At 41.0% G+C, this 26,019-nt stretch overlaps 4 protein-coding genes and 1 pseudogene across 5 annotated transcripts; 3 read left to right on the top strand and 2 right to left on the bottom strand.

Annotated features, from left to right (window-relative positions):
* Positions 1 to 946: 946 nt before the first annotated feature.
* Positions 947 to 2,612, bottom strand: LOC116200897. The gene has a single exon (XM_031531859.1). The coding sequence runs from the start codon at positions 2,463 to 2,465 to the stop codon at positions 1,275 to 1,277; it is 1,191 nt and encodes a 396-aa protein (XP_031387719.1). The 5' UTR covers positions 2,466 to 2,612; the 3' UTR covers positions 947 to 1,274.
* A 1,341-nt stretch (positions 2,613 to 3,953) lies between these two features.
* LOC116200225 (ATP-dependent zinc metalloprotease FTSH 10, mitochondrial-like) lies at positions 3,954 to 8,136 on the top strand. Its single transcript, XM_031531023.1, has 8 exons — positions 3,954 to 4,243; positions 4,342 to 4,573; positions 4,692 to 4,763; positions 5,328 to 5,461; positions 5,656 to 6,135; positions 6,230 to 6,997; positions 7,077 to 7,304; positions 7,445 to 8,136. The coding sequence occupies exons 1-8, from the start codon at positions 4,193 to 4,195 to the stop codon at positions 7,937 to 7,939; spliced, it is 2,460 nt and encodes an 819-aa protein (XP_031386883.1). The 5' UTR covers positions 3,954 to 4,192; the 3' UTR covers positions 7,940 to 8,136.
* Positions 8,137 to 11,011: 2,875 nt separating this feature from the next.
* On the top strand, positions 11,012 to 13,761 carry LOC116198640 (uncharacterized protein C24B11.05-like). Of its 2 annotated transcripts, none has more exons than XM_031528834.1 (9): positions 11,012 to 11,164; positions 11,887 to 11,956; positions 12,060 to 12,125; positions 12,211 to 12,308; positions 12,425 to 12,462; positions 12,565 to 12,652; positions 12,771 to 13,049; positions 13,162 to 13,227; positions 13,308 to 13,761. In XM_031528834.1, the coding sequence occupies exons 2-9, from the start codon at positions 11,896 to 11,898 to the stop codon at positions 13,461 to 13,463; spliced, it is 852 nt and encodes a 283-aa protein (XP_031384694.1). In that variant the 5' UTR covers positions 11,012 to 11,164; positions 11,887 to 11,895; the 3' UTR covers positions 13,464 to 13,761. The 2 variants fall into 2 exon arrangements, with proteins under 2 accessions (XP_031384694.1, XP_031384695.1); XM_031528835.1 differs by lacking the exon at positions 11,012 to 11,164 and adding an exon at positions 11,215 to 11,310.
* Positions 13,762 to 17,407: 3,646 nt separating this feature from the next.
* On the bottom strand, positions 17,408 to 20,691 carry LOC116200629 (annotated as a pseudogene).
* Positions 20,692 to 23,836: 3,145 nt separating this feature from the next.
* LOC116199453 (M-phase phosphoprotein 6) lies at positions 23,837 to 25,978 on the top strand. The gene is made up of 5 exons (XM_031529800.1): positions 23,837 to 24,102; positions 24,267 to 24,370; positions 25,085 to 25,166; positions 25,257 to 25,336; positions 25,457 to 25,978. The coding sequence occupies exons 1-5, from the start codon at positions 24,061 to 24,063 to the stop codon at positions 25,713 to 25,715; spliced, it is 567 nt and encodes a 188-aa protein (XP_031385660.1). The 5' UTR covers positions 23,837 to 24,060; the 3' UTR covers positions 25,716 to 25,978.
* Positions 25,979 to 26,019: the final 41 nt, after the last annotated feature.

The following is a 26,019-nucleotide window of genomic DNA, read 5'->3' as shown; positions in this document are numbered from 1 at the left end:
GCCTCTGTCACGAACAGAACAAATCAAACAGAGCTCATAAATCTAAAATTTCGGAAACATTAACTCGTGTCGAAACCTTCAAGCCGTTTCTTCATGATATGGGAAGTTTGAACAAGAATCTTTACCATGACCCAGTATTATATACCTTATACCAGAGCCAAAAAAACAGCACTACAAACCAGTTATATAAGATGATAGCAATGCATGACTTTGTTGTATGTGCGGCCGGATTCAAGCCATTTCTACCCTTACCCCTACCCACAGCGTCGTAGTTTCAAAATCAGAAAGAAGAGTTTACAACAATATGAAGAAAAGGAAATTCAATAGTGTATCGTCTCATCTCATTCGTCACGAAAGAAGGTAGCATATTCCTTGTTTCGGCAAATTAGCAGGCTTAGTTAGGTCCATCACTCGATAACCCAAATCAAACAGTCACAAGACACAGTACACTCTGCTGCTTATGCCACACAATCTGAAAACAATACCATACTCTACACACAAAACCATACAAGCGCGCGGAATCTCTAGACTTAATCCACTTGAAAGGTGATAGATGCAAGCCCATGTGCCCCCCTGCAAATCCTTGCGCTCCAAGTGCAGCGCTGATGCCTCGCAAATTCTATTAGCTATTAAGTACGTGCTGATAGGAGAGGCAGTTTCTGGTCTCAGCACCATGGCAGCATAGAATGGATCGATAAAAAGTAGTCCACCAATGCAACACCAATTTTTATAGAATTACGGTCAACAATAGTCTTCCATATAGTAGTTTTCGGCTTAAGCATGTCATCAAGCCGATTCAGCAAGCAATCAACTACTAATTGAGATCATTAAACTTTGTAGAAACCCCCCACGCAGCCCAAAAGTGGGGGTATAAAAAAACATACATAATAGCAAAATCCACAGGTTACTTTAAAAAGTGGACGAGAATAGGCTAAAGCACTTCCCATGCGTATAAATATCTCTTCCTTGTTTGCTAGATATTTCAAAAAATCAGGTCTTTCAGGCAAGAGATTCCAAGGCTGAGCTTACACTTGAGTTATAGATGATTGACTCACTTGAATTGGAACATCACATTGGATTGGTTTGAACGGCAAGACGGCCTTTACATCATAAAGAGCTAAGAGACACTCGATTGATCACGATAATCAGGGACAAAGTTGCAATGGTACAGTGATAAAATACATTATTTCGTCCTGGGTTTCGACTTTCAGGCTTGCCTATTTGAATTTGACTCTTGAATTCTTACAGACAAAAGTGCCATAACTCTATGCCAGCTAGTAAACTAAAGGAATGAACTTGTACTTGACTTTACTCGCATATTCCAGATACCTCTCCCCGAATGTATCGATCATCACGGCCTCCTCGAGCTTTACCTTCTGGTCATAGTATAGCAAACACACCGCAGTGACGAAGAGCAAGCTCAGAGGAGCCTGAAGAGCAGTACAATATGTTGCAAACAACAGCACCGTGGACGCGTAAATGGGGTGGCGGACCCACCTATACGGCCCAAATTGCACGACTTCTGTCGGCACAACCACCTTCTCGGAGTACTTGGCAAGGTACAGAGTGGAAATATATTGCATCAACAAGGATGATAGTATCAAAATCCACACCCCGACATTGGTCCAACCTCCGGGGATTAGGTGGAGTTCTGGTCCTTCAAAAGCAGCAAGCCAGTGGCCTAACATGACTCCAACACAAAACAGTAACCTTTGCCATTTCGGGGGATCAATGTCCCACTTGGGATCGTGAGGGCGAGCGTAGTAATCACCATAGAGCCTTCTCCTAACACTGACGTTGAAGAAAAAGAAGTAATGGTAGATGAAGAAGAACACGAAGGGCCAACCTTGGAGATATCCATTGAAGTGAGCAGGAGGCACGAGGGTGAGCCAAGTGAATGCAGAAGTCACGACTGCAAGTTGCTCAAAGATGCTCGCTTTGCCCTGCAAATGCTTGCTGAGACAGTATAAGCCGTAAATGGCCAAGGCAACGGCCACGAACCACGGCCAGAACAGCCAACTCCAGCTGAAGTACATCCAGAAGAAGGGATTCAGCAACAGATTCACCGTCCACTTTGTGGACGCAATTGAAACCGAAAGCACCCCGGAGATCTTGACGACATCAATGGGAGTCAGCTCAAGAAGTCTCCTTTTCAGCGATTCGAGTGAGAAATTCCTAAGCTTTGATACGGGGTTCTGCGATTCCGGGCAGGTAGTAGCGGCGGCGGAGAGTGAGCCACTGGGTGGAGGCAAAACACACTTCCTGATTCTTTCTCTGCCGGTATGGCGAAATGCCTTTGTTTCAAGCGGTTTGAGAGGTTGCCGGCGGATATCTGCTGTGGTGAGCTGGTGGAGCGCTAACTGTTTGTTGAAATGCCGGAGAGAGCATGAAGTGTTGCTCCCGGGAAATGTGAAGGTGAATGAGACCGTTTTGGAGTGGTGAAAGGCCGCGGTGGCTTCCATCATTCACCGGAGATGAGTACGTGTCTACCCCTCTCAGTATAAGCCCATTATCAGCCGCCGGACGGCGCAAAAGCTCACTGCTCCGACCGCGCGGAGAGAGACACGAGAGAGCGACGAAGGGGAGAGCGAGGGGGGAAGAGAGATTATCGGCAGTAGCCATGAGCTGGGCCTTTAGAAATGGACAGCTCACAATTATTTGGGCCCAGATTTGGACCCAAGAGGCCCAAAACTGGGCCCAATGCTACGCACAATAAGACTGGTGGGCTTGCCTTGTCCGCCAAGTTGGTGAGCCCCAGATTTTGGTCACCCCTGACGTGCCCAGAACAGAATCGCACAACACCGGACAGCCTCCTCACAATTGCAACCCAATTTCATTTTTGCCCCCTTGGATTGATAATTGTTATAAAGTGAACCATACAATTCAAGTTGTCTCACAATCACCCCTTTTAGCACCATAAAACCATCGCCATCTAGCCTGATTGACTAATAATCGTGGTTTTACATGGATATCATCGATTCCCACGTGGGTAGCTTTATGCATTGGGCTAAACCAGAAAATTCGTAAAACTAATACAAAATTAGAGATTTAATGGATTTATATTCAGGAAAATTGAAACATTTTAATTGTAATATATATCAAATTAGAATTTTTATATATCAAAATCAATTTCTTATATCTACCTAAGTCATTAAGTCAGAGCAAGTAGGGTGTGACTAGGAACCACATGAGTTTTCTCGAGCAATTGGTATAGTTAGTAGTAGGGGCGATTGGTTTCGGGTACCATGTATTTTTCATAATACCCGGACTTTACCCTGTAAGGGACATGTTCCAAGATTTTGGAACTGGACCTTACCCTGTTGAATCAAGGAACCGAAACCTACCCGGAACCTGTATTATACCACAGGTTCCGGGTATCCTGTTGGAATCTGTAAATTTTTTTCTTTCGCTAAATAAAATCGAAAATATCACATACATAATCAGTAATCACGCCAAATAGAATATCAACAAAATTTAAATTAATCCACAACAATGAAATAATAATATGTCTCATCAATCCATCGACAAAATTGAACATCCATAATACGATCTCACGCAACAAAGTGTCTCTGTTATGATTCATTAGAGGAGATAGTAACTTTGCTTTTTCCTCTCTCTTTTTTTTTAATAAATAGCCGGTTCCGAGTACTCTGTAGGCAGGAGTCGGAACCGGAACCGATTTTTATAGATTCTTAATTTTAATATTCGAAACCTACCCTATTTTCAATACGAGCTACCCGGACCCTACCCGTTAGGATAGGTTTTAACCGATTTCGGGTATACCTGGTACCCGTGCACACCCCTAGCTAGTAGCGAAGGTTTGGCATTTATGAGGGAAGATGGATTAATGAAATGAAATGGTGCATTTTGATACAGACCCTAAACTATAGGGGCCAAATTGAAATTGACCCTTTCTCCGCGGCCAAACAGCCCACGCTATTTATGTTACTGCCCTGAAAGATCATAATATCTGCCCCCCGACACCAAATTCTACCTCCGACCAAAAACCCTTCGCATGGCAAATTTCATCCTCTTCCTCGTTCATTTTAATTAAATTGTAATCCCCCGATCCTCCATTGTCGTCGTCCTCAGCAAAGCTCAATCTACCAGCCGTGAAGCTGAATCAGATCACTGTACCGAAGGAATCAGCGATTGCGGCGACGAACCCTATTTGTGGCTTTGCAACGTAGCTATGATATTTTCCAGGATCAGCCGATCGGTTCTGAGATCTTCTCGCTCTAAGGTTAGTAAAAGACTCCCTTTTAAGCTGCTATCTCGGTTTTCTGGTGCCAGGGTTAACAGTCTTTTAGTTTTTGTTAATCTGTTATCCGTTCCTTGTAGAATGCATGTCATCTGGGAGGTGTCAGATCAGTGATATCGAATGGCTCTGCACTTCCGAGGGCGGCCGGCGATGCTTACCTCGGCAGCAAGTTGGGTTTTTTGAGGGAATACGTAGCTGCCATTGGAGCTCAGAAGGATTTTATTCCAAAGTCTAATGTGTCCGATTTAAGCTACATTCTCGCTAACCCTAGATTTCGCCGGTTCTTGTCCGATGAAGCACCTAAGAAGAAGAGTAAGTTCAGTTTCGCTTTTGCCTCTGGTGGAAGCAATTTGCTCTGAAACCTGTAGAAAGATTGTGCCTTGGAGGCTTTCCCTTTTTTCACTTATAATTGTTTGCTGTACATCCACAGATTATGAGAATTTCTACCCGAAGGAGAAGAAAGAAGTCCCGAAAGGGGATGATCAAAAGTCTGAATCCAAAGGTTGAAAACTCACTCTTATAGCTTAGCCTTTGGTTTAAGTGCTGTATGCTGGGGGGATTTTGCTGTTCTCCCATTCTATTCCTCTTTATTATAGTTAATAATGCCATATTACTCCTATAATAATTAGCTTGTTCGTTGTTCTGTTAATGGGGATATAGAATGCCATGGGCAGTTAAGATATGCAGTTTTTGCTCTCTAACTTTCAAGGGTTTTTTTCTTGTCGTGGAGGAATAAAATGGTGTTTTTTGGTCTAAGTTGTCCACTCTTTAGAGCCGATTAGCTGAAAAGGCATTGAATTTCTTCGATTGGCCTTCCATTGTGCTTAGTGTCAGTTATTTTGGAATCAACTGAACTGTGGCCTACAAGCACCTATTTTTATCAGATGTATTATGGGACTAATGATGGTATAGTTTGCCCAATGAATTGTCTAGTGCTGGAATACTCACTAAGAGTAAACATTGTCTATTGCCTGGCATCCCATTTGGTTTTGATTAATCTCGTGCACAAATTCATGCAAATGATTTTACAGTTCTATGCTTTTGACATGGTAGATGCCTTTTTCAGAGGAATCGAACACAGATGATCATGGGAATTTCGAGGAGACTTTCATCAAGCAGATCCAGAATATGTTCACACCATTGTTAGTGATAGCGCTGTTTTTATCTTCCTTCTCTTTGGGTGCTGGTGAGCAACAGCAGGTAACAAGCCTGGATCAATTATCTGTGTTCATCCACCCTGAGCTATTGACATTTGCTTAATGTCATGAGATATCCGTTAATCGCATGAGATATCTGTTAATCGCATGAGATATCTTTTAATTTCACTGAAGTATCTTGACTCCTCTTATATTCGGGATATCGTGCTTATGTTCTCCAGAAACATTGTTTTGCAGATTAGTTTTCAAGAGTTCAAGAACAAGCTTCTTGAACCAGGTTTGGTAGACCATATAGTTGTCTCCAATAAATCAGTTGCCAAAGTATATGTGAGGAGCTCGCCGCGAAATCAAACAACTGAGGATGTTGTGCAAGGAACCACACATGGTAGCCAAATCAATGGTCATGGTGGTCAGTACAAATACTATTTTAATATCGGAAGTGTTGAATCCTTTGAGGAGAAGTTGGAAGAAGCCCAGGAAGCTCTGGGAATTGATCCTCATGATTATGTTCCTGTCACATACACATCTGAAATGGTCTGGTACCAGGAGCTGTTGAGATTTGCACCAACTCTCCTGCTTTTGGGAACACTCTTCTACATGGGGCGAAGAATGCAGGGTGGACTTGGCGTTGGTGGTAGCGGTGGAAGAGGCGCTCGTGGAATATTCAACATAGGAAAGGCCCATGTTACTAAAGTGGATAAAAACGCCAAGAACAAGGTAAGTGCATTAGTTTCTGGATGAAAATCACTAATTAGGAATTGGTAATATCGCCTTCTTCCCTGATCGTCTGCTTGTGGCTGGACTTCAACAGGTGTATTTTAAGGATGTTGCTGGTTGTGATGAAGCAAAGCAAGAAATAATGGAGTTTGTGCATTTTCTTAAGAACCCGAAGAAATATGAGGAGTTGGGGGCAAAAATTCCAAAGGGCGCTCTCTTGGTAGGACCTCCTGGAACTGGAAAGACGCTGTTGGCCAAAGCTACAGCTGGAGAATCTGGAGTTCCTTTTCTGTCTATTTCAGGTTCTGATTTCATGGAGATGTTTGTTGGTGTTGGGCCTTCAAGGGTGAGAAACTTGTTTCAGGAAGCAAGGCAGTGTGCCCCCAGTATCGTATTTATTGATGAGATTGATGCAATTGGTCGAGCAAGGGGGCGTGGAGCTTTCAGTGGTGCTAACGATGAGCGTGAAAGCACTCTCAATCAGTTGCTTGTAGAAATGGATGGGTTTGGAACGACTGCCGGAGTGGTGGTCCTCGCTGGCACCAATAGGCCTGACATTTTAGACAAAGCCCTTTTAAGGCCTGGTCGATTTGATCGTCAGATTTCAATTGATAAGCCTGATATTAAAGGCCGCGAACAGATCTTCCAGATCTACTTGAAGAAGATCAAGCTCAACAATGAGCCTTCGTATTACTCTCAGAGGCTTGCTGCCCTCACTCCAGGATTTGCTGGTGCAGACATTGCAAATGTTTGCAATGAAGCTGCTCTGATCGCCGCGAGGGGTGAGAGTAAGGAGGTCACGTTGGAGCATTTTGAGGCAGCTATTGATCGTATCATCGGTGGCCTCGAGAAGAAGAACAGGGTTGGTTAAATTACTCCTCTCTTGCATCAATTCTATCCTGATAAATACGTGAGAGACACTGAATCTGTTTCTGGAGCAGGTGATAAGCAAGCTGGAGAGGCGGACAGTCGCATATCATGAGTCGGGCCACGCTGTTACTGGATGGTTCTTGGAACATGCCGAGCCCTTACTGAAGGTAACGATTGTTCCTCGCGGAACAGCTGCCCTTGGGTTTGCACAGTATGTCCCCAATGAGAATCTTCTCATGACGAAGGAGCAGCTGTTTGATGTTACATGCATGACCCTGGGTGGCCGAGCAGCTGAACAGGTAACCATAGTGGCTTCTATTCCATTTTCTTTTTGACCGTTGGCAGGCGAAGATGATCATTCATCCCACTTACAGTTTATTTCTACGAAAGGAAAATGTATCAGGCTCTTAATTAATACACTTGTATTCTTGATGCACAGGTCTTGTTGGGAAAGATTTCGACGGGAGCTCAGAATGACTTGGAGAAGGTGACGAGGATGACTTACGCTCAGGTGGCTGTATACGGATTCAGCGAGAAAGTGGGCCTCCTGTCCTTCCCTCCGAGGGAGGATGGCTTTGACATGTCCAAGCCGTACAGCAGCAAGACAGCGGCGATCATCGACACCGAGGTCCGGGAGTGGGTGAACAAGGCGTACGAGCGGACGGTCGAGTTGGTAACTGAGCACAAGGAGCACGTGGCCAAAATCGCGGAGCTCCTGCTCGAGAAGGAAGTCCTTCACCAGGATGACCTGGTCCGAGTCTTGGGGGAGCGGCCTTTCAAGTCAAGCGAGATGACGAACTACGACCGGTTCAAGATGGGTTTCCAGCAGGAGGACAAGGCGGCTTCTCAGCAGGCCCCGGAGAGCGGCGCCCCTGTCGCAGAGGACGACGGACCTTCCTCTTCTCCTCTTGATCCTCAGGTGGTACCAACATAAAGGGGAGGGGCCAACTCGCTGCTGACATTTTACAAATTTTCCTTTATTTTTTTCCCCCCATAAATTAATTGTAGTATTTTTGTACATGATTTATTTCGATTTTCGAACTTCCATAATGCCAATGCCGTGGCCGTGGCCATGGATGGAAGCTGTACAATTGAATCTTGTGATCGTAGTCTCTCTCTTCCTCTCTTTTTTGGGATGATGTTGATAAATAAATGAAGAATAATAATAATAATAATAATAATAATATGGTCATTTTTATATGATATAACAATGATAATAAATAACAAAGAGAGATTTTTAATCCACTTTTATTTTTTCGACATGCTAATGTCCTTGTTTTATATTATTTAGGTTTTGCTTGTTACATTATCCAGGTAGTGCCAGATTACAGTCTGGGTACTGTCGTATTAATCGTAACTTTTTTTTTAATCATGCTTTACCGAGAGGTAGGATTGGTGATCTTGGACAGCGGGGGCGGGTCTTAAGCTCATTCCAAACGTGCCTTAAAAGTGACTTATATAGTTATAATAGTAATTAAATAATGAACCTTCCTTCCTTTTCCTAATCCTAACCGCTTGGACATAGACATTAGTTGCCATGCGCAACCAAATAAAGGGAATTAAGAGGTAGATTGGGTTGGTTCGTAAAAAAACCGCACCAAATGATTATGGTGTAGATATGATTTTTAATTTAAAAAATCGTCGCAATGTGGTGCGGATATGGTTGTGATGAAGAAATTGCGGATAAAATCGCACGGCAATATTTATATTTTATACATATAGATTAGGCTAATTTTTTAACAAATTGTCCAAACCCAATCCTAATCCAACTTGATTTCTTAATTTATCTATTAATAAGCTAATAAAATTATAATACTAATATCAGATAATCTTTATATTTATAAGATTTTTTAATTTATTTCTTTAATTATTATCCTTTTCTAGATTTTTATTTAACTTAATTTTGCATTGCGGTGCAGATAGCCGTGATTTTTTGACGGTGCAAATATGATTTTCAATTTCCAAAACCGCGACGGATACGGTGGACGGTTTTTATATGGTAGTGCCAAAATTGCGGAGCTCCTGCTCGAGACGAAAGTCCTCCACCAGGACGACCTGGTACGAGTCCTGGGGGAGCAGCCGTCCAAGTCCAAGTCAAGCGATCGAGATGACGAACTATGACGGGTTCGAGCTCAGGTTCCAGGAGGAGCACAAGGCAAAGGCGGCTTCCCAGCACATCCCGGAGCCGGAGAGCAGTGCCCTTGCCGCAGATGACGACAGGCGTTCCTCCTCTCCTCATCTTATATCCGCAGGTGGTTCCAAATCCAACCCAAGGGTGGTGCTAAGTCGCTGTTGACATTTCAAAATCTTTCCGTGGCCTGAGATGGAAGCTGTACAATTGAAATCTTGTGATCATAGTCTTCTCATGTCCCCTTAATTGCAATCATCAAGAGTGGTAATGTGGTGCACTCGACTAATTTACTATAAATTTAAGTAAGGTTATTTCAAAATTCTTGTAATTTGCAAGCATTGTAATTAAAAACTCTTCAGAAAACTGTGATTTTTATTACAAATATAAATAATTTACTCCAATTAATTTTTTAAAATACATGTAACTCACTAAAAAAATGTCTAATTTATTTAAGATGAAATTATTTTATTACAGATGTTAATAATTTCCTTGCAACCATGGTGCAATCACTTTCAAAGTAATTGCACCTTAGACTTTCCCCTTAATCAATGGCCATGTTATATGTTATAATAATTAATAATAATAATAAAAAAGAGAGAAATTCTTGTTGTTAGTCAAATTCCACGTTTTCTTTCAATTTTGAGTGTTCTAGAATTCAATTCATTATTATGCTCATGCGAATGTGCCTTAAAATAATAATCTCCCTTTCTTATTGGTCTAACCGCGTGGGCATTACTGGCCATGCATGTGCAACTCAAGGTGTATATATATATTTATAACAAATGAAAGTGAATCAAGAGGTCGGTTGATTCGTAATGTGATGCGTGAATCATGTGGACACCCTTTTATATTCATCATGCGTGTTAGTCTCTCCACAAATTATGGAGATACTCGGTACACGGGGACAATACCAATGATACGATACATGACGTGTATCTAAATAAATGAAGTTATAGGTTGCAGTCATGCAATCCATAAGGGATAAGATCAACTACTAATGATGAAGATAGCATAGAAATATATGACCACTTATATCACGAATAGGGAACGATTTTAAAAAATGAAAAAAAAAAGAAAAGAAAATCACGAATGTGGTTATCTTGGAACTCCTCAAATTGGAACTGCAATCGGCTTTCCTATCCTTCACCAATAAGTCGGAAAATTCTACGTTTCATGCATTGGACGGTTCGTGAGGCCGCCATATCCGTAAAAATCAATGTAGACTTTACTATTAAATGCTGATCCAACGGTCCTGAATGCTGCCTCATGAAACGTTCGGTAGAATTTCAAGCCCCGTCAGTCTGGTACCAATGTGTGTGAAATGGACTGATCTGTGGTAGTACATGGGACCTCTTATAACTAAATTTTCATTTTTTCATTTCATTTTATTATTAAGGTCAGATTATCCTGTTGACTGACACGTTTCCTAACCGTACCACAAGTCCAGACCGGACACCATCCGGTTTGGTTTTCCGATTAAATTTTTTAAAATTTTAATTATAACTCTACTCGTTATATAAAAAAAATTAATAATATAATTATTATTTTTTAAAACTTTTTAATAATTTAATTTAATTTTTAATATTAAATTATCCAAATTATCTATTACATTTTTCACAATTCAACAATACAATCATTACTTTCTTTCAACTATTCATTACTTTTTCACATTTTTTTTCATAATTTAATAATACAATTATTACAATTCAATTAAAATTAAAATTTATCTCTATTTAATTCTAAAACCGAACGCACCAAAGGACGCGACGACAGATACTCGAGGACAAGCAAACGACACGACCACGTGTAGTGTAGGCAGAGTGAAACATCGTCGGCCAATCCAATTCAAATCCCCACTTTTCCGTTTCATTCCTCCCATATTTCCTTTTTCTTTTCCTTTTCTTCCATATATAAAAGGTTTGGAATGCTTCCTACCATTAACATCTTTCCTCTGTCAAGCCCTTTTCCCTTACTCTGCGCGTCTCTCAGTGGTGTGCTTTCGCCGCATTGCCCTTCTCTTTCCGTAAGGTATATGCTTCCTTCATCCCCCTTCACGGTTTGTCGTTGATTCCGAGGACATGCCGCTCCCTGTATTCATGGTAGAATAGATCAAGCCCCAAGGCTTGTCTTTTCCCCACTGCTCAACTGTCTCCGACAGTGTTTCGCGTGATCTGGTTCTTCTGTCTGCTCTGCTCGTTTCAATTTGATGGTTTCTGTAGATGTTTTTGCACCTCGGACAATCTAACATTTGTTTTATTGCATCTTCTTCTTTTTGTCTTGGTTAGGCCTCTTTGTTCTGTCGTTTGTTTGCCTTCCCTTATACAGACAACCTTGCCTCTGAAAAGGATGTTCATTTGCTTTCGTGTATCAATAAAAACTATTGTATATTGTGAGGGTCTTTGATTCATGAGTTTCCGGATTTTTGGATGATCTGTTCTTTTGTTGTTACGGCTTCTTTCCCATTTCATTATGGCAGTGAAGTTTCGATATGTCTTTTGGTCTTTTCTTCTGAGTAATTGGCGTTAAAGTCCCGTATTTGAGCGGAGTTCATCGTAGTTTCAAATATTATTGTTTAGACTAGTCTATCTGCACAATGTGGAATTTTTTTCGACACACCAACTTTGTGCCTGCTACCTGAAAAATTGGTTCGGATTAGAGACATTATGGCGAAAACCCACCCTCCTTATGTTTACGATTTGCATTAAGAATGACGGGGAGGCCTATCTATTAATGTGCATTTGCCTTTGTAGTTTGAGGACATGGCCTACGAAGAACAGTTACAGCAATCCTCATATTCAAAATATGAATGCCTTTTGTTTGGTAAGTTCTTTCTCTTCTACAAATGGGACAGGTCCAGATTATGCTGAGGATTTTTTAAGCATAATTATAGAAGTGATTGATAAGTGATAATCTGAATTTTCAGATCTGGATGATACCCTTTATCCATACAGTTCCGGTCTGTCACTGGAAGTTACAAAGAGTATCCAAGGTAAGCTAGGTCTGCCATTCGGTTTTTATGGGGCATATCTCCCGCTATATATGTAACAACGAATTTGTCCTTCTTTCATCTGCAGAATACATGACCCAGAAGCTTCACATCAAAGAAAGCGAAGTCCCTGAGATGTGTATCTCCCTGTACAAGAACTATGGAACGACGATGGCTGGTCTCAGGGTATGCATAGATATAGGCCTTGTATAATTATAAAGCCCTTCTGTGAGTGTAGCTTTATCTATTTATTTTTTCATTGGAATTGTGCCTGCTCTAACTCTGGTTTTATTGCTTTCCAGGCTGTTGGCTACAATTTTGACTATGATGACTTCCACGGGTACTCTCTCTTCCCATAGTTCTTCCCATGTTTGTGTGGTGCTTTTTTCTTCCATATATATCACGCAACCTAATAATATTACATCTCCGGCTTTTATCACAGTTTTGTTCATGGGAGGTTACCATACAACATGTTGAAGCCTGACCCTGTGTTGAGGCAACTGCTACTCAGTGTTCCTCTCCGTAAATTGGTAAGTTTCGTGTATCTAAACTATGATTTTACATTTTATAGGTTTTGAGGGGTTTGATTGATGTCGAATTGTTCACTTGCTCACTGCCTCTTTCGTGCCAATGTATCTGGTATTTCAGATTTTCACAAATGCTGACAAGGCTCATGCTGCTAGAGTGCTGAAGCGGCTTGGACTAGAGGATTGCTTTGATGGGATCATATGCTTTGAGACCCTTAATGATCCAAAGCAGGGAAATGATTCTGTTAACAGTAGTACTGGCAATATAGAAAGGAATGCTGCTTCTGGTAATGCACCCGGGTGTGATTCAGCGCTCCCAGTGACTCCTGTTGTTTGCAAGCCATTTGAGCAGGCGTTCGAAGAAGTTTTCAAGATTGCCAAAATCAATCCTCAGAAGACGGTAAAGAATTACTGTCTATATCACTGATATATAATGGTTACTGATAACCGTGAAGTTGGTGAAAGCCTCCAACCATCTCCTGCTAATACTGTAATCCCTTTGCTCATTTCAGCTGTTCTTCGATGATAGCTTCCGTAATTTACAGACAGGGAAGCAGACGGGTCTCCACACTGTTTTGGTAAGCAAATGTTTGATCATCGTGACATATGATATGGTTTTATTTTCAAGATGCACTCATTATGTAAAACATCTTTGTAGATTGGCTCTTCTCAGCGGATGAAAGGTGCTGATCATGCACTGGAAAGCATCCACAACATCCGTGAAGCCTTTCCGGAGCTGTGGGAAACTAATGAGAGCTCTAAAGGCGTCACATATTCGAGGAAGGTTTCAATAGAGACACCAGTTAGAGCTTAGCCCGATTGGCGCATTACTAAGTGCAGCCGTTAGTTAACCAGAATGTATTCTGAGACTTAAACATCTCTGGTTATTCATAATTTTCAATCTGGTTGAACTCTTAGGCCCCAGTGGGGATCATTAGTTCAGTATAAAATTTGTAACCGGAATCGCCTTATGCCCTGCAGAATACCTCTCACAGTCCATACGTTTCTTGGGAACTTGTGTTGTCAATTGAACTAGCAGAGGCTTTAAGGGCTTGTCATTGTATCTAAACCTGTGAATTTTTCAATCCTTTTTTTCACTTTCTGGTTTTCAATGTGCTTTACTGCTCGAGTCATGATTCTGAAGGCTATATTCCTAAAAGTCGAATTTCGTGTTTGTCAAATCATAATTAAGAAGTTGGGCAAGCTATAATTATTTGGCTTAGCCAACACACTGAAGAAGATGGGGACCTTGAAAGAAAAGCACGTAGAATGGGTGGAGCACTGTATCCTAATAAATGCTCGAGAAATGGGCTAAGTGATAAAAATTCGTCGCACATCTAACAGTAGAAGTTTGCGTAAGCAATTGATGTATGGCAAGCTCGACTGAAACATTTTTCCCCTAGGGAGAGAAACCCATCAGCACCAATGCCCGGTATAGTTATGCTATTATATTGTTATAATCTGGTTCTGTACTCGAAACTGATAGGGTCGCAAGAGATCGAGACCATGTGCATCACTAAGGCCTGACTCGATGAAATATCTCGGACAGTTATATTGAATGCTCTATTCTATTGTGAAATGAAATTAGATATATTAGGTTAATTGAATTTATTGATTAATCAAGAGAATTTAGTAGAATATGAGAATTTGGGAGATGGTTCTTTTCTATTTTTTGCTTTTCCTTACACACATATATTAATTTTTGTAGAATTTTTGGATTCTCCAAGTTTGTCTATATAGTAACACAAAATACGATATAACACTATATGAATCTCGACTATATTGAATATGAAAATTCATCTTACCTCGGTTAAAATTTTTCTTTTAAAATTATTTATGCATAATCTTGATAAATGTTGGATATTTCGAGACTTACATTTATTTTTCTTCTTTTACGTATCTTTTTTTCCTTATCTTATTCATAAAATTAAATTACCATTAGTCTTATATATTTAATAGCATAATGTTATTAATTGTATATTCTTTCAACAATTTAGAACACATATTTTTTGATAATAAAGTTAGTAAGAAAAAGATCATGTTCTCTTTAGTGCAACGAGTTGCTAGATAACTTTAGAACTTTAAGATTACTGAATGGAATTCTCTATTGATTTTTGAGGTTTTTAAATTTTATATTAATTTAAATAAAAATGATTTTTTATATTTAGGTATGATTCAAATAGAATATAATATTTTTCTAATTTTTAGATGAGATATTGTTAGTTATATAATATTCAATAAATTACAAACTTTTAATTTCAAAATTGGATGACTATTTCTTGATAAGATCTTGATAGTGTTTATTGAATACTGTTATAAATCGGGTTATAATTCGTGTAACGCACGGGCTCCACAACTAATATATATATATACCTATCTTCTCTATTCCACTCCTCTCCCCCCCTACCTGTTATATCTGTCTCACCGTTCATGAAATGAAATGGAACAAGGGGTCCATTTTTCTGTTAAAGGATGTTACTCGGATTTTGATTTTTGAATTTGACCTCCTTATTTAACTGTTCCCGTCACCCATTATTTTTGGGCTATGAGATATGGGCCTTTTGCCCCTTACTGGACTCGATTTTGGGTGGTCCTATTTGTAGGCCCATCATATATGATTTTTAGATTGTGTAGATCCAAATTGTCCAAGTACAGAAAATCTTCAACCAATAGGGACTGCTGCTTAATTATTTATATATATATATATATAGCCCCGCCAGGACCCCCATCGACCGGAGTTGTCACCCATGACGGGGGGTGGATGACGAAGGAAGTGGACATCCGTACGTACGTGTCCGAGTATGTTCAGCTGCCCGGGTACTGCCACCATGGAATTAATTAAGCTGACAATACAGTCCATATAATAATCATCCTCCATGCGCAATTCTATGGGCGAGGCAATCTTTAGTGGCAAATATTCGATAAGTATTACTCAAACACTTAACTGTGTAACATCCAATCGAAATGTCTGAAAGTGAAAAACTGACACCGCAACGAGTTTATAAATTCTCACTTATAAGTATTTTGATTAGTTGTTACTTATCGAAAGTAAACTCGATGTGATTAATGACGTATATGTGTATAGAGGCAAAATGAATCATGTTCTGAGTTACAATAACCGCGTCAACATTTTATCAAAAGAAGATTGGCACGAAATATATTTATTTCTACATTTAGGCAGGACATTTAATTAATTGTTTGTCTAGATGACTCAACAGCTGAGTCTAGCAAAGTTCGCAATTCCCCCTATGCATAACATAAATGGAAGCACCAACGAAAGCTCGATCGTCTCTACAACACATATATATATATATAGGAATACTTAGATTAGGGGCAAGACCATAGAAGCTCCTCGTGTAGCTTCTGAGGATGGAAGCAGAGAAACGGAGCTGTGAGGCGGAGACAGAGGCCAATTCAAGCTGATGGAAACCTGACTGAACGTGCAAAGGAAGTAGGAAAGGAAAAACGTTCCTGGCCAAGGAGAATGGTTTCCCGGAAACTAATATCGGATCTTTACGTCTCGTCCCCAACAACTTCCTGCAAAAAACTAAGGTGATGAGAAGTCGGGGAATAAGTTCCTGATATTTCCATTGAAAGGGAACCCATGAACACAATGTAGGCCTGCCTAGTTTGAGGAAAACCTCAGTTGTGCTCCAAGCGAAGAATAAACATCAAGCTAATGTATCTTCATCCTGGGCACCGCATGCTATTGTTGACTCCAAATTATATATCATAGCTTTTAGTAGGAATATTTCTTCTTCAAAAAATCATTACTGCAAAGTTCTGTAAAGTATACGATCTCACAGATAATTACCTGCAATTTCTATTTCTATGGGCATTAACTAACGAAAACAGATGATTACGTGTTGCTGCACCTGCTCCTGGAAATCTTTTGAGTTTCAAGCCAATAATGCCGTTAAGCTTGATAGATCGATGGACATTCTGCTACGGAGAGCAATTAAGCTCTTTGAGTGCGAATCTACCATTCATAAATCAATGCTCCCGTGCCTCCTAGGTACGTGTACGAATGAACTGACCAGTTGGTGAGCCGGCTTCCTCGACTTGGATTTCTGCGCATTGGCTACATATATAGTGGAGCATCCATATATCATCTAAAATTCTATCCATTTCACTGTTGGGTTCTCGCTGAAGAGAAGGAAGCATCAATAGGGGATGCACCATTTGGCAGTTTCGCTGCGTATTGTTGTTCCTTGGGGTTTTCAGTGAACGACATCAATTAACTTTAATGTTGATGCAAAAGGTCCGACAGATATGAAAAGGAACGCGATAATATTTCCGAATTCAAGTAGTTTCTAAAACTGTAGTAGGCCACCACTTTTTCATTCTGAGTCTTTCGAAGACAGAGCGGGAATTGGATGGACGAAAGCAGCATAAAGTCTGCAGTTTTCAGGATGTTTCCAAGTGCACCGAAAATTCAAGCCCCGGAGGCTCCTTCGCTGTCTGCACAGATCATGATTTTCCCAACCTCTTTCACCTTGTCCAGACAGCCCATGGAGCAGTTTCCACAGTAGCAACGATATATCCATCAGTCAGTTCTGAAATGAGGAAAAGAAAAAATGAAAAAAGAAAAGAACTCTGCAGACTTGACGAGGAAAATGTCTTGGAAGAGCGGAACGCTGCTGAAAAAGTTCTCCGAAGAGACACTTTCAATTGACTGATAATTATGTACGTCTTGGTCCGGACTCCTCACACTGATCAGAAACATAAAAAAGAAGTTAAATATATATCCTTACTCTCTTATTCTGTAACATACACAATGGTCGGACTCCTCACGCTGTGCACACCGTCAGAAAAAACCACCTCTTCAGACAACTGTGTCCCGGATCTCAACCCACTCGACGAAATCTCTATAGTGAAAGTTTTCTTCTCGGAGATGGATTTGAAGAAAATGACCACGGGAACTACAGTGATGTTAATGTTGGAAGAGCTAACAGCTTTAGCCTTATAGGTCGAGCTAGGAGGCCCAACATTCATGATGGTCCTGTCGAGGGCCAACTTGAAGGGCTTTGAGACCGGTGCTTTAAAAGTCAGAGAAGGGTAGTTGAGCTCTGCCTGTGTGATGTTCTTCGCTCCCTTGGGGCAAGTACTGTTGCTATCTATGCGTCTTATATCAAAGCCCGAGCTGCACAGTAAGTTTACATAGTCAGCCTTGGTGATTTCATAAACTAAGCCTGGATCAACGGCTTTCGCAGGATTGATTTGTCCTGAACCGTAAGAAAATTCAAATCCTGAAAGGCCTCCCGTAAGAAAATTTTTCGAAGCTACACAAACACAAGCAGAAAGGGTACCAGACATTTGCATTTCAGGACTGATGTTTATTGCTACAAAGAAGGGTGAGGGAGAGTATCGGTTGTCATTAGGGCCAAGTTAATGGCAGAGGGCGACCAGTCGAGACGAAATGCTTTTACGTATGCTGCTGCACCGGCAACCATGGGAGACACCATCGAGGTCTCAGATTGAATGTTGAATTTCACGCTCATATCATCCCCAACTGGTTCTGATGGTGACGCACGTGGAGGAAATGCAGCCAAAATACCTATGCCGGGTCGACTAATATCAGGCTGCAAGACATGCTCGAGGCATAAATTATGGTATAATATATACGAAGGTTGCTACAAGTTATGAAACTTAATATCGCTCGGAAAATTAAGCAAACCTTCATTATATCGGGAGTGATCACGTTTGGTCCGCGTGAAGAGAAGGAAGCAGTCACAGGAGAATCAGGATTTGGAACAGCTTCGCTTGTCAATATCCGTCCTTGAGGATCTCTGCTCAACACCGTTCAGAGATAATTCCGTCAGCTTATGAGAAAGGAAATGATTTAAAAGGACGTGAGAACGTTCACAAAATCAGCCACCTCATGGAACTGAGGTAGGACACGAGTTTTTCAAAGGTGGAGTTGTCTAGAGCCATGGCGGGAAGTGGCAAAATCTGAGCAGTATCGGGATACTTGGTCTTCAGGATGATCCTGCTTGCATTGCAAACTGCTGCATCTGGAGGCCACCAATACCCTTCGCAGATTACAATTTTCCCGTAAACTTTCCACATATCTAAACAGCCTGCCTTGCAGGCTCTGCAATAACAGTACAGAAAAGGAGAACAACTTCTCTGATCTCAAAAACTTTCTTTGCAGAAATATGTGTCTCCCGGAGCAGAGGCTAGGGAAGACATTCTTTTAATAGTACATCTAGAACTGCATGCGTGCTTATAGGGGCAGCAACACTAACCTAACTAAGGCTTCGTCACAAGAGCTCGAAACCTGCTTCCCAAACATGACAGCGGAATTATTCAGATCAGACCGGATGGGAATGAATTCAATACAATGCCCTGTTGAATGAATAATTACCAACAAAATAGCAGACAGAGGGAGCACCCAGAATTTCAACGGTCGGAGGTGAAAACAAGGAACATATCTTGAGGGTGGTTGTCCCCCTCAATAGATCCATCATCACAATATGCAGGCGAGCAGAGAGAATCCGACCAAAATGTTTGATTGCCCTTTGCCGGAGTTGTTTGTATAGTGAAAACATGCTAGGAAATAACTTTTAACATACTAATACAGTTTATTGAGAAAGGAGAGGGGTGAAGAGTCAGGATTGTGTACTCTTAGAACCGTTCCATCGCCGAGGACAAGCTTACTGATGAACTTCCGGTCTATCGAGTTAGCCCTGACAGTGAGGATCCAAGGGGGCAACGCTACTCACTGTTTCTGGCAGGGCCCCCGATTTCCCCCAGAATGAGTCACCAGGATACTCTTCGACGTTGCATGGAAGGATCCTGTTGCGATGACGTCTTTGTCAAAAAGGAAAAGGACTCGTCCATCCTATAGAAACTGTGATGATGTCCACTCCATCTGCGATCGCATCATCAAAGGCTTCCAAAATTTCACCTCCTTCACAATGACCCTGTAAATCACATCCCTTGTAGATGGCGATCCTAGAGGATGGGACGCCTCCTCAGGCTGTTCCATTAGCTAGTCCAAAGAAGCTGGCCCCTTCACCTCATTGCCAGCAGCCGTTGAGGCACAGTGGGTCCCATGGCCATAACCGTCAACTGCAGTGTCCTCATTAGATACATAATACCGTGCTCCAATGAGCTTTCTGGGGTGGAAATTCAGGAATCAGGGCAGACGTATACAGAGTGTTATCTGTAACCAAAAATATAGAAGAAAAATTGTTCTATTGCAGTGTGAAATCCCGGGATATAATTACTTGTTGCAAGTGAAGTTGGTGCCGCCACTGCAGGAGCCCTTCCATTTTTTAGGAGGGGGCCCAAAGCCTTTGTCGCTGAAGGATTCCGAATGAGGATAAGCGCCGGAATCGATGACTCCAATAATAGTGTTACCCTCCACGCTCCGATGTAGTCCCATGATTTTGTGGTCTGGACATGGTAAAGGAAACGCTGAGAATACTCCGTCCTTGCCTGAAACGCATCACATAGACAATAGAAGAAATACATAAATGTAGTGTAATCATAAAATTATGTGGAAAAAAATATGGTATTGGAATACTCACTGGCTAGCTTCTGTTAGTTTAGCAGCAAAACCATTGAAACTCCTCTCGTAGCTTCTGATAATTGAAGAGGAAGCAGAGCTGCCAGGCAGAGAAAGAGGTTATTAATTTCAAGCTGATGAAAAATCGATCCTACAAAAAAAAAAAAAAAAAAAAAGCGCTCTCAGGGAAAATAGTGCCCTGGAAAATAATGATAATTACCTCTCATCCCCGAATACTTCCTGAACTGAGCTGATGAGAAGTCAGGGAATAGATTCCCGATGTTTCAATCGGAAAGCAACCCATGTGCACAATATAGACCTACCGAGTCGACAAAAACTCAGTCACACTTACGAAACAAAACCGAAGGTAAACGTGAAAAATACTGTATCAAATGCGGTCATAACCCTGAAGGGTCGGTCCAATACTTGCCTTCCTGTCATCACCCTGGACGCTGCATACTATGCTGTTGATTGACAGAAACACAATGGCGAGAATGCAGGAAACATGAAAGAATCCATCCTCGGTCATCTCGTGAATTTTCGTGCTGCTACTGATGAGACACTGAGAGTGATGATTTATACTGAGGAGAAGACCATTCAATTTCTTTGTTGTTCTTTTTTTTTAGAAAAAAAGACAAACAGAAGACCATTCAATTGAATATTTCACAAAATCCACACGTTCTTTTTTCAATGGTTCACGCATTATTAATATTCATTGCAGCCGGGGATTAGTATTAGGGAATTATGTGCCCTCACACGAACAACTAGCTTTTCATGGTAAGATGGTATCAGAGCTAAGGAAAGTTTTGCAGGTCACGGGTTCAAAACCCGAAAAATCAATGTGGGGGTTATCCGCCGTTAAAACACCTAGAGCGGAGCGTGGTGGGCCGGGGATTAGCATTAGGAAATTCCGTGCTCTCACACAGACAACCAACAACTTTTCGTGACGAGACGACCAGTGACCTCTAGGTCAACAAGCAAGAGCGTGCGCCACTGTACTACTAACATTTTTGGAAATTTTAAATAAGGTGTTGTCACCAGCACGAAATTAGTTTTACACCACATGGCATGAATTTAATAGCCAGGGTCAGTACATTCGGAGTTACTGGCATAAATAAGATAAAGGTCAAGGACTTGTTTACAAAAACCAATAAGTTCATTACTCAAATTCTCCTTATCGTCCAACGTAGAAAGATGATACGCTGTGTTTTGGAATATGGACCGAATGATATGCTCGGTTGAATCACTCACGAGTGAAAGATGACCGAATGGCACATTCGGCTAAATCATTCTGAGTAGGAGAAAAACGGTTTGGCGAGAATTCCGCGTGGATAAAAGTGAAGACGCGACCCTCAAGAATAAGATCACGTGGAAAATATGCGTAAAAGACACAATCCAGATAGTTACCTACGGATTTACTTGGAGTGGATAGCACACAAAGACTTTCCTTAATTAGCAAGGAAGTTCGCTTCAGTCATTCTGCCTACGATCTCCACCTCAGAGCAACCAGCATAACAACCAGGGGAGCTTGGAGGCCTATAAATATCAACTGATCTCCTGGGACAAAAACAACAACTCAACACACAACCATCGACATATTATAGCTTAGCTTAGCTCGAGAGCATCCTCCCTCTTATCTTAGGAGTAGGGTATTTAGATAATTGAACTTGTAGCAGTATGGCTTATCCCTTAACGATTTAGGTTCAAAGTCTGTGGCGGAAGGAGTATTTCTCAACGACATGATCACGACTCCACCAGTCCTTGTTCGGGAAGGTTGTCACCATCCCACGGCATTTGCTTTCGAGCATCTCAACATGACTACAATTCTTCCAAATTGTTGAACTTGGGTGAGCTTGAGTTAAGGTGTTTCAAAGCCTAAACCATCTCTGTTGATGGAGAGCAGAGTAGGTCATCCTCTGTAACTTTGTTTTGAGTATGTTATCTTTTAATATTCCATTTGTAATTTCCATATTGTTATTAAAGATCGTAATTCATTTTCATATAATTGTTTTGTAATTGCTTGTTTCTCTTTTTATTGTCATGAAGTTCTTGTACGCAAGACATTACCTCAGAGAATCCATATGGTTTGGACCGAAAAGAAGTACTCCAGAAAACTGAAAATTGAAAACTGCCTTCTCTAGTCTGTCAAAATCCGCAAACAAGTACAAGATTGATACTTTGAATTTTCATTTGGTTAGAGTCTTATAAGGGAACATATATATTATGGCAAAATCCTTATCTGCCATGATATTATTGCAGATTCTCTCAATTATTTATTACTTTTTCCACAATTCAACAACACAGTCATTATTTTCTCTCAACTATTCGTTACTTTTTCACATTTTTTCTTATAATTCAACAACACCATCATTACAGATCAATTAAAACCAAAACTCGACTCTAGTCAATTCTAAGACCAAACACAACATAGTATCCAGAAGGGTTGTTCGTGAATTCATTTTGGGGATAGAATTGGTTGGGAATTCTAGAAAATGTAAAAGTGACGTTCCAAACGTGTCCTCCGACAAGTTTTAAATCTATGCTCTTGCACCTCTATGTACTAGCACGTATCGACCGAACAGTCGGCATGCTGGTTTAGTCGATTTGGATCTCAGGTCATTGCCAATACAAAGTGGGGGAAAAAACATACTATGTCTTGAAAGATGGGCCAAGTGATCGAAACTTCACAAAGTCCATAACCAATATGGATTCTTGATTTCTCCCGAAGCAGCATGCCTAGTTTGTAATGGATGTTCCTGAAGTTTTAAATGGAATTCGCCGAGGCTGCAGAATACAAAGAAGTCAAGAGAGCTCAATTTTTACTCTGTTGTTAAGTATAAACGATGATCAGACTCCTCACATTGTGCACACCGTATCGGATCAAACAATATCTCTCTAGACAACTGGATCTCCGATATAAACTGACTCCCTGCAGGCAATCTCAACAGTGAGAGACTTGTTCCCGGTGACTGATTCGAACTCACTAAACAGCGTAGAAGAAATTAAAAGACCTACTAATAATTAATAATAATAATAATAATAATAATAATAAAAAATAAACCAATAGATGGCAGCAGAGAAATGATTTCGACGCTATGTTGGATTATGCAGTTATCGAAATGATTCAGGATCTAACACTTCCATTTGACCTAATCCCACATAGCAAGTGAGTAAATATCAATGCTGCAGCTGTACTTGAAATCATTGCACAGGGTCCGGGGCCAATACGTGATAGTCAGGGAAGTAATTCCTTAGTCCCTATCTTCATATTTCTAGTATATATTTCTGCTGCTCAGTTCGTGTAAACGTTGACCAGGTTGCTGCTGTCTGTTCATGGGATTGCTTATGGTTGAAATCATAGAGATTCATCGTTTAGAATGGTTGAATGAGTTCTAGGGGATAAATTGGCTATTAGGGATGCAACATTTTTGCTGTAAGACGAGCTTTGGGCTTTGCATTCGTTGCAATCCTACTTGGTTGGTTGGTTGATTGATTGATTGACGATCTTCATTTTCATGACTGAGTATTAAAGATCGGGTCACGGTCCTTTTTTTCGGATAAGTGTCGACATTTTCATTCGTTCAATCAACTTTCGGGTGGGCTCATATCTCAGACTTGCAGGCCCACAGTAGAATAAACGGGAATAAGGGCATATCGGTCATTTCATTTACTCCCCCACTTCCTGCGCCTTCTCCATCTTCGAACCCTCGCTGGAGTTTCCCAGTGATCTTCTCTGCCTTTCCCTCGCCGGAGAGGCCGCCGTTGTTGCTCTGAGCGCACACACACACTCTCTCTATCTATTCCCTCTTGCTTTCTCTGCGATAAATTCAATTGAGAGGCTGGTGCTCAGTCGTAGTTTGTCTAGTTCGACTGAGAGCCAGTGTAGGGTTAGATAGACATGGCGAAGAGGGAGCTCTCCAGCACTCTGAAGAACCTGAAGGTAATAGAACAGCATGAGTTTGCATCTGGGTGTTCGTCAATTTCATATGGGTATTGCTTTTTTGTCGGAAAGAATCCATCTTTAGAGTTTAGCTGTCTAGTTTGCCTCGCTGCGTCGTAATAATGGCCTTTTGCTCTCTGTTGCTCTTTTTCTTGATGGGGCAGTTCATGCAAAGAGCAGCTCAGAGGGAGGAGAAGCCTAGGAAGGAAGAAGAAGAAGTGAAACCTGATGGGAGTTTCTTCTCTCCTAGTACCGTTAGTCGAAAGTGGTATGTTGGCGTAACATGATTATGTTTAGTCGAGAAAAAGTTTTTTGGCATGCAGTGTCTTATTGGATTCATATGTCGGAAATTGCAGTGTCTGATCATGCTATTGGATTCATATTCGTGAATAAAGAGGTGATATTGTAAACAGTCGACATTTTTATATAGCATCTATGCAGCATATTGCATTGATTAAACTCGTCAATTTGGTATATGTAATCTATATGAAGTCACTTTGTGTATCGGTTTGCGGCGTAGTTATGGACGTCGGTTGAATAATTTCCTAGGGGCCGATCTCTTTTTCAACTTTTAAGGTGTTCTTAGGCTAATCACGTCCCAGTGATCTTGCTTATGGGGCTTTTGCGGTACTCATGCTCTTGTGATGTGCTTTGCTCTACCTTGGGATTAGTGTTGCAGAAGTACTATAGTATGAAATATCAAACTTTCAGTAATGTGAGTTATCTGTCGGATCAGATGAGGCCTAAGTGACAGACAGATGTATAAACCAGAATTTGCTCGCACCAGTTAGCAGGTTGCTTGTGAGGCTGGGGAGATCAGATCCAGCTTCTTATGCTGCCATATATCTTACCTCTCCTTATCAATTACTTGAAAATCTGGGGAGCAGCTTTTTTGGTTTCATTTAGTACCTGTTGGCTGTATGATGTTACCTAATGTTTCTGCTTCACTGTAATACAGTCTGTCCTTGAATGTCTGATGCAGTGTAGTCATAATGGAAGGGGATCCTCATCCTGGAGCAATTAAAGGGCGGATGTCTTTTCAAAGTTTTAATCCTGCGATAGATGTGAGTATTGTGGCCAAGTGGTTATACAGTCTAGCTATTGTTCTCTCCTGTTGGATTTTCCTGCTAAATGTCAAAGTGCTGTATTCTTAGAAAATCATTGAAGAGGCTGAAAATCTTCATCAAACCGATGCCACAGCAACTTCATTTAATGCTCAGGTTGCGTCTTTCAGGTAGACAAATCTGAATCATATATTCTTCTTTGGGTTATCTTCTCTAGAATTTTTGGGGGTTTGATCTGTACATGCACAATGCGAGCAATCTTTAGACGCTTTTGTATATTATTATTGCAGGGAGAATGGATCGTCTATGGGGGGAGCTGACTGCTCAGACATTGATAAAAGGACCAATAACGAAGCTGATGGGGACCTTAAGAGGAAGCAGTCCGAAGTTTTAGGAGAAGCACAATACCCAAACAAATCTCCGAGAAATGGGCAAAGCGATCAAAGTTCGTCGCCGTCTAACAGTAGAAGCTCCCGCAAGCAATCGAAGCGGGATAAGCTCGACTGGAGCGTTCTGAGACCACCAAAGGGTCAACAAAATAAAGGATAAGTGGCTACTTTAGCTATTTTGGGGGCCTTGCGATTTTAGATATTAGCAGTCAGTTGATGCTAAATTTTTTTATGTAATTTTATGAGTTTGTAATGTTATATCGTCATAGAGGCACTTAATTATACTAACCGAGAGGTGACCATTTCATCTTTTTGTTGTTTCTTTTCGGTCATAGTGAAGAAATTGTTGTGTTAGATCACGAACTACCCATTGCCTTGTGTTGCGATTTATTCTGAAAGCAAATGCTCTATTCAGTGGTATGATATTCTTCGCAATTTCCATTTTTATGTACATTTTGGTTCCG

Source organism: Punica granatum, chromosome 3, assembly GCF_007655135.1.
Source record: "Punica granatum isolate Tunisia-2019 chromosome 3, ASM765513v2, whole genome shotgun sequence".
NCBI lineage: Eukaryota > Viridiplantae > Streptophyta > Magnoliopsida > Myrtales > Lythraceae > Punica > Punica granatum.
Note: the sequence above shows the minus strand (reverse complement) of the source record. Positions and strands in the feature narration are given on the sequence as shown.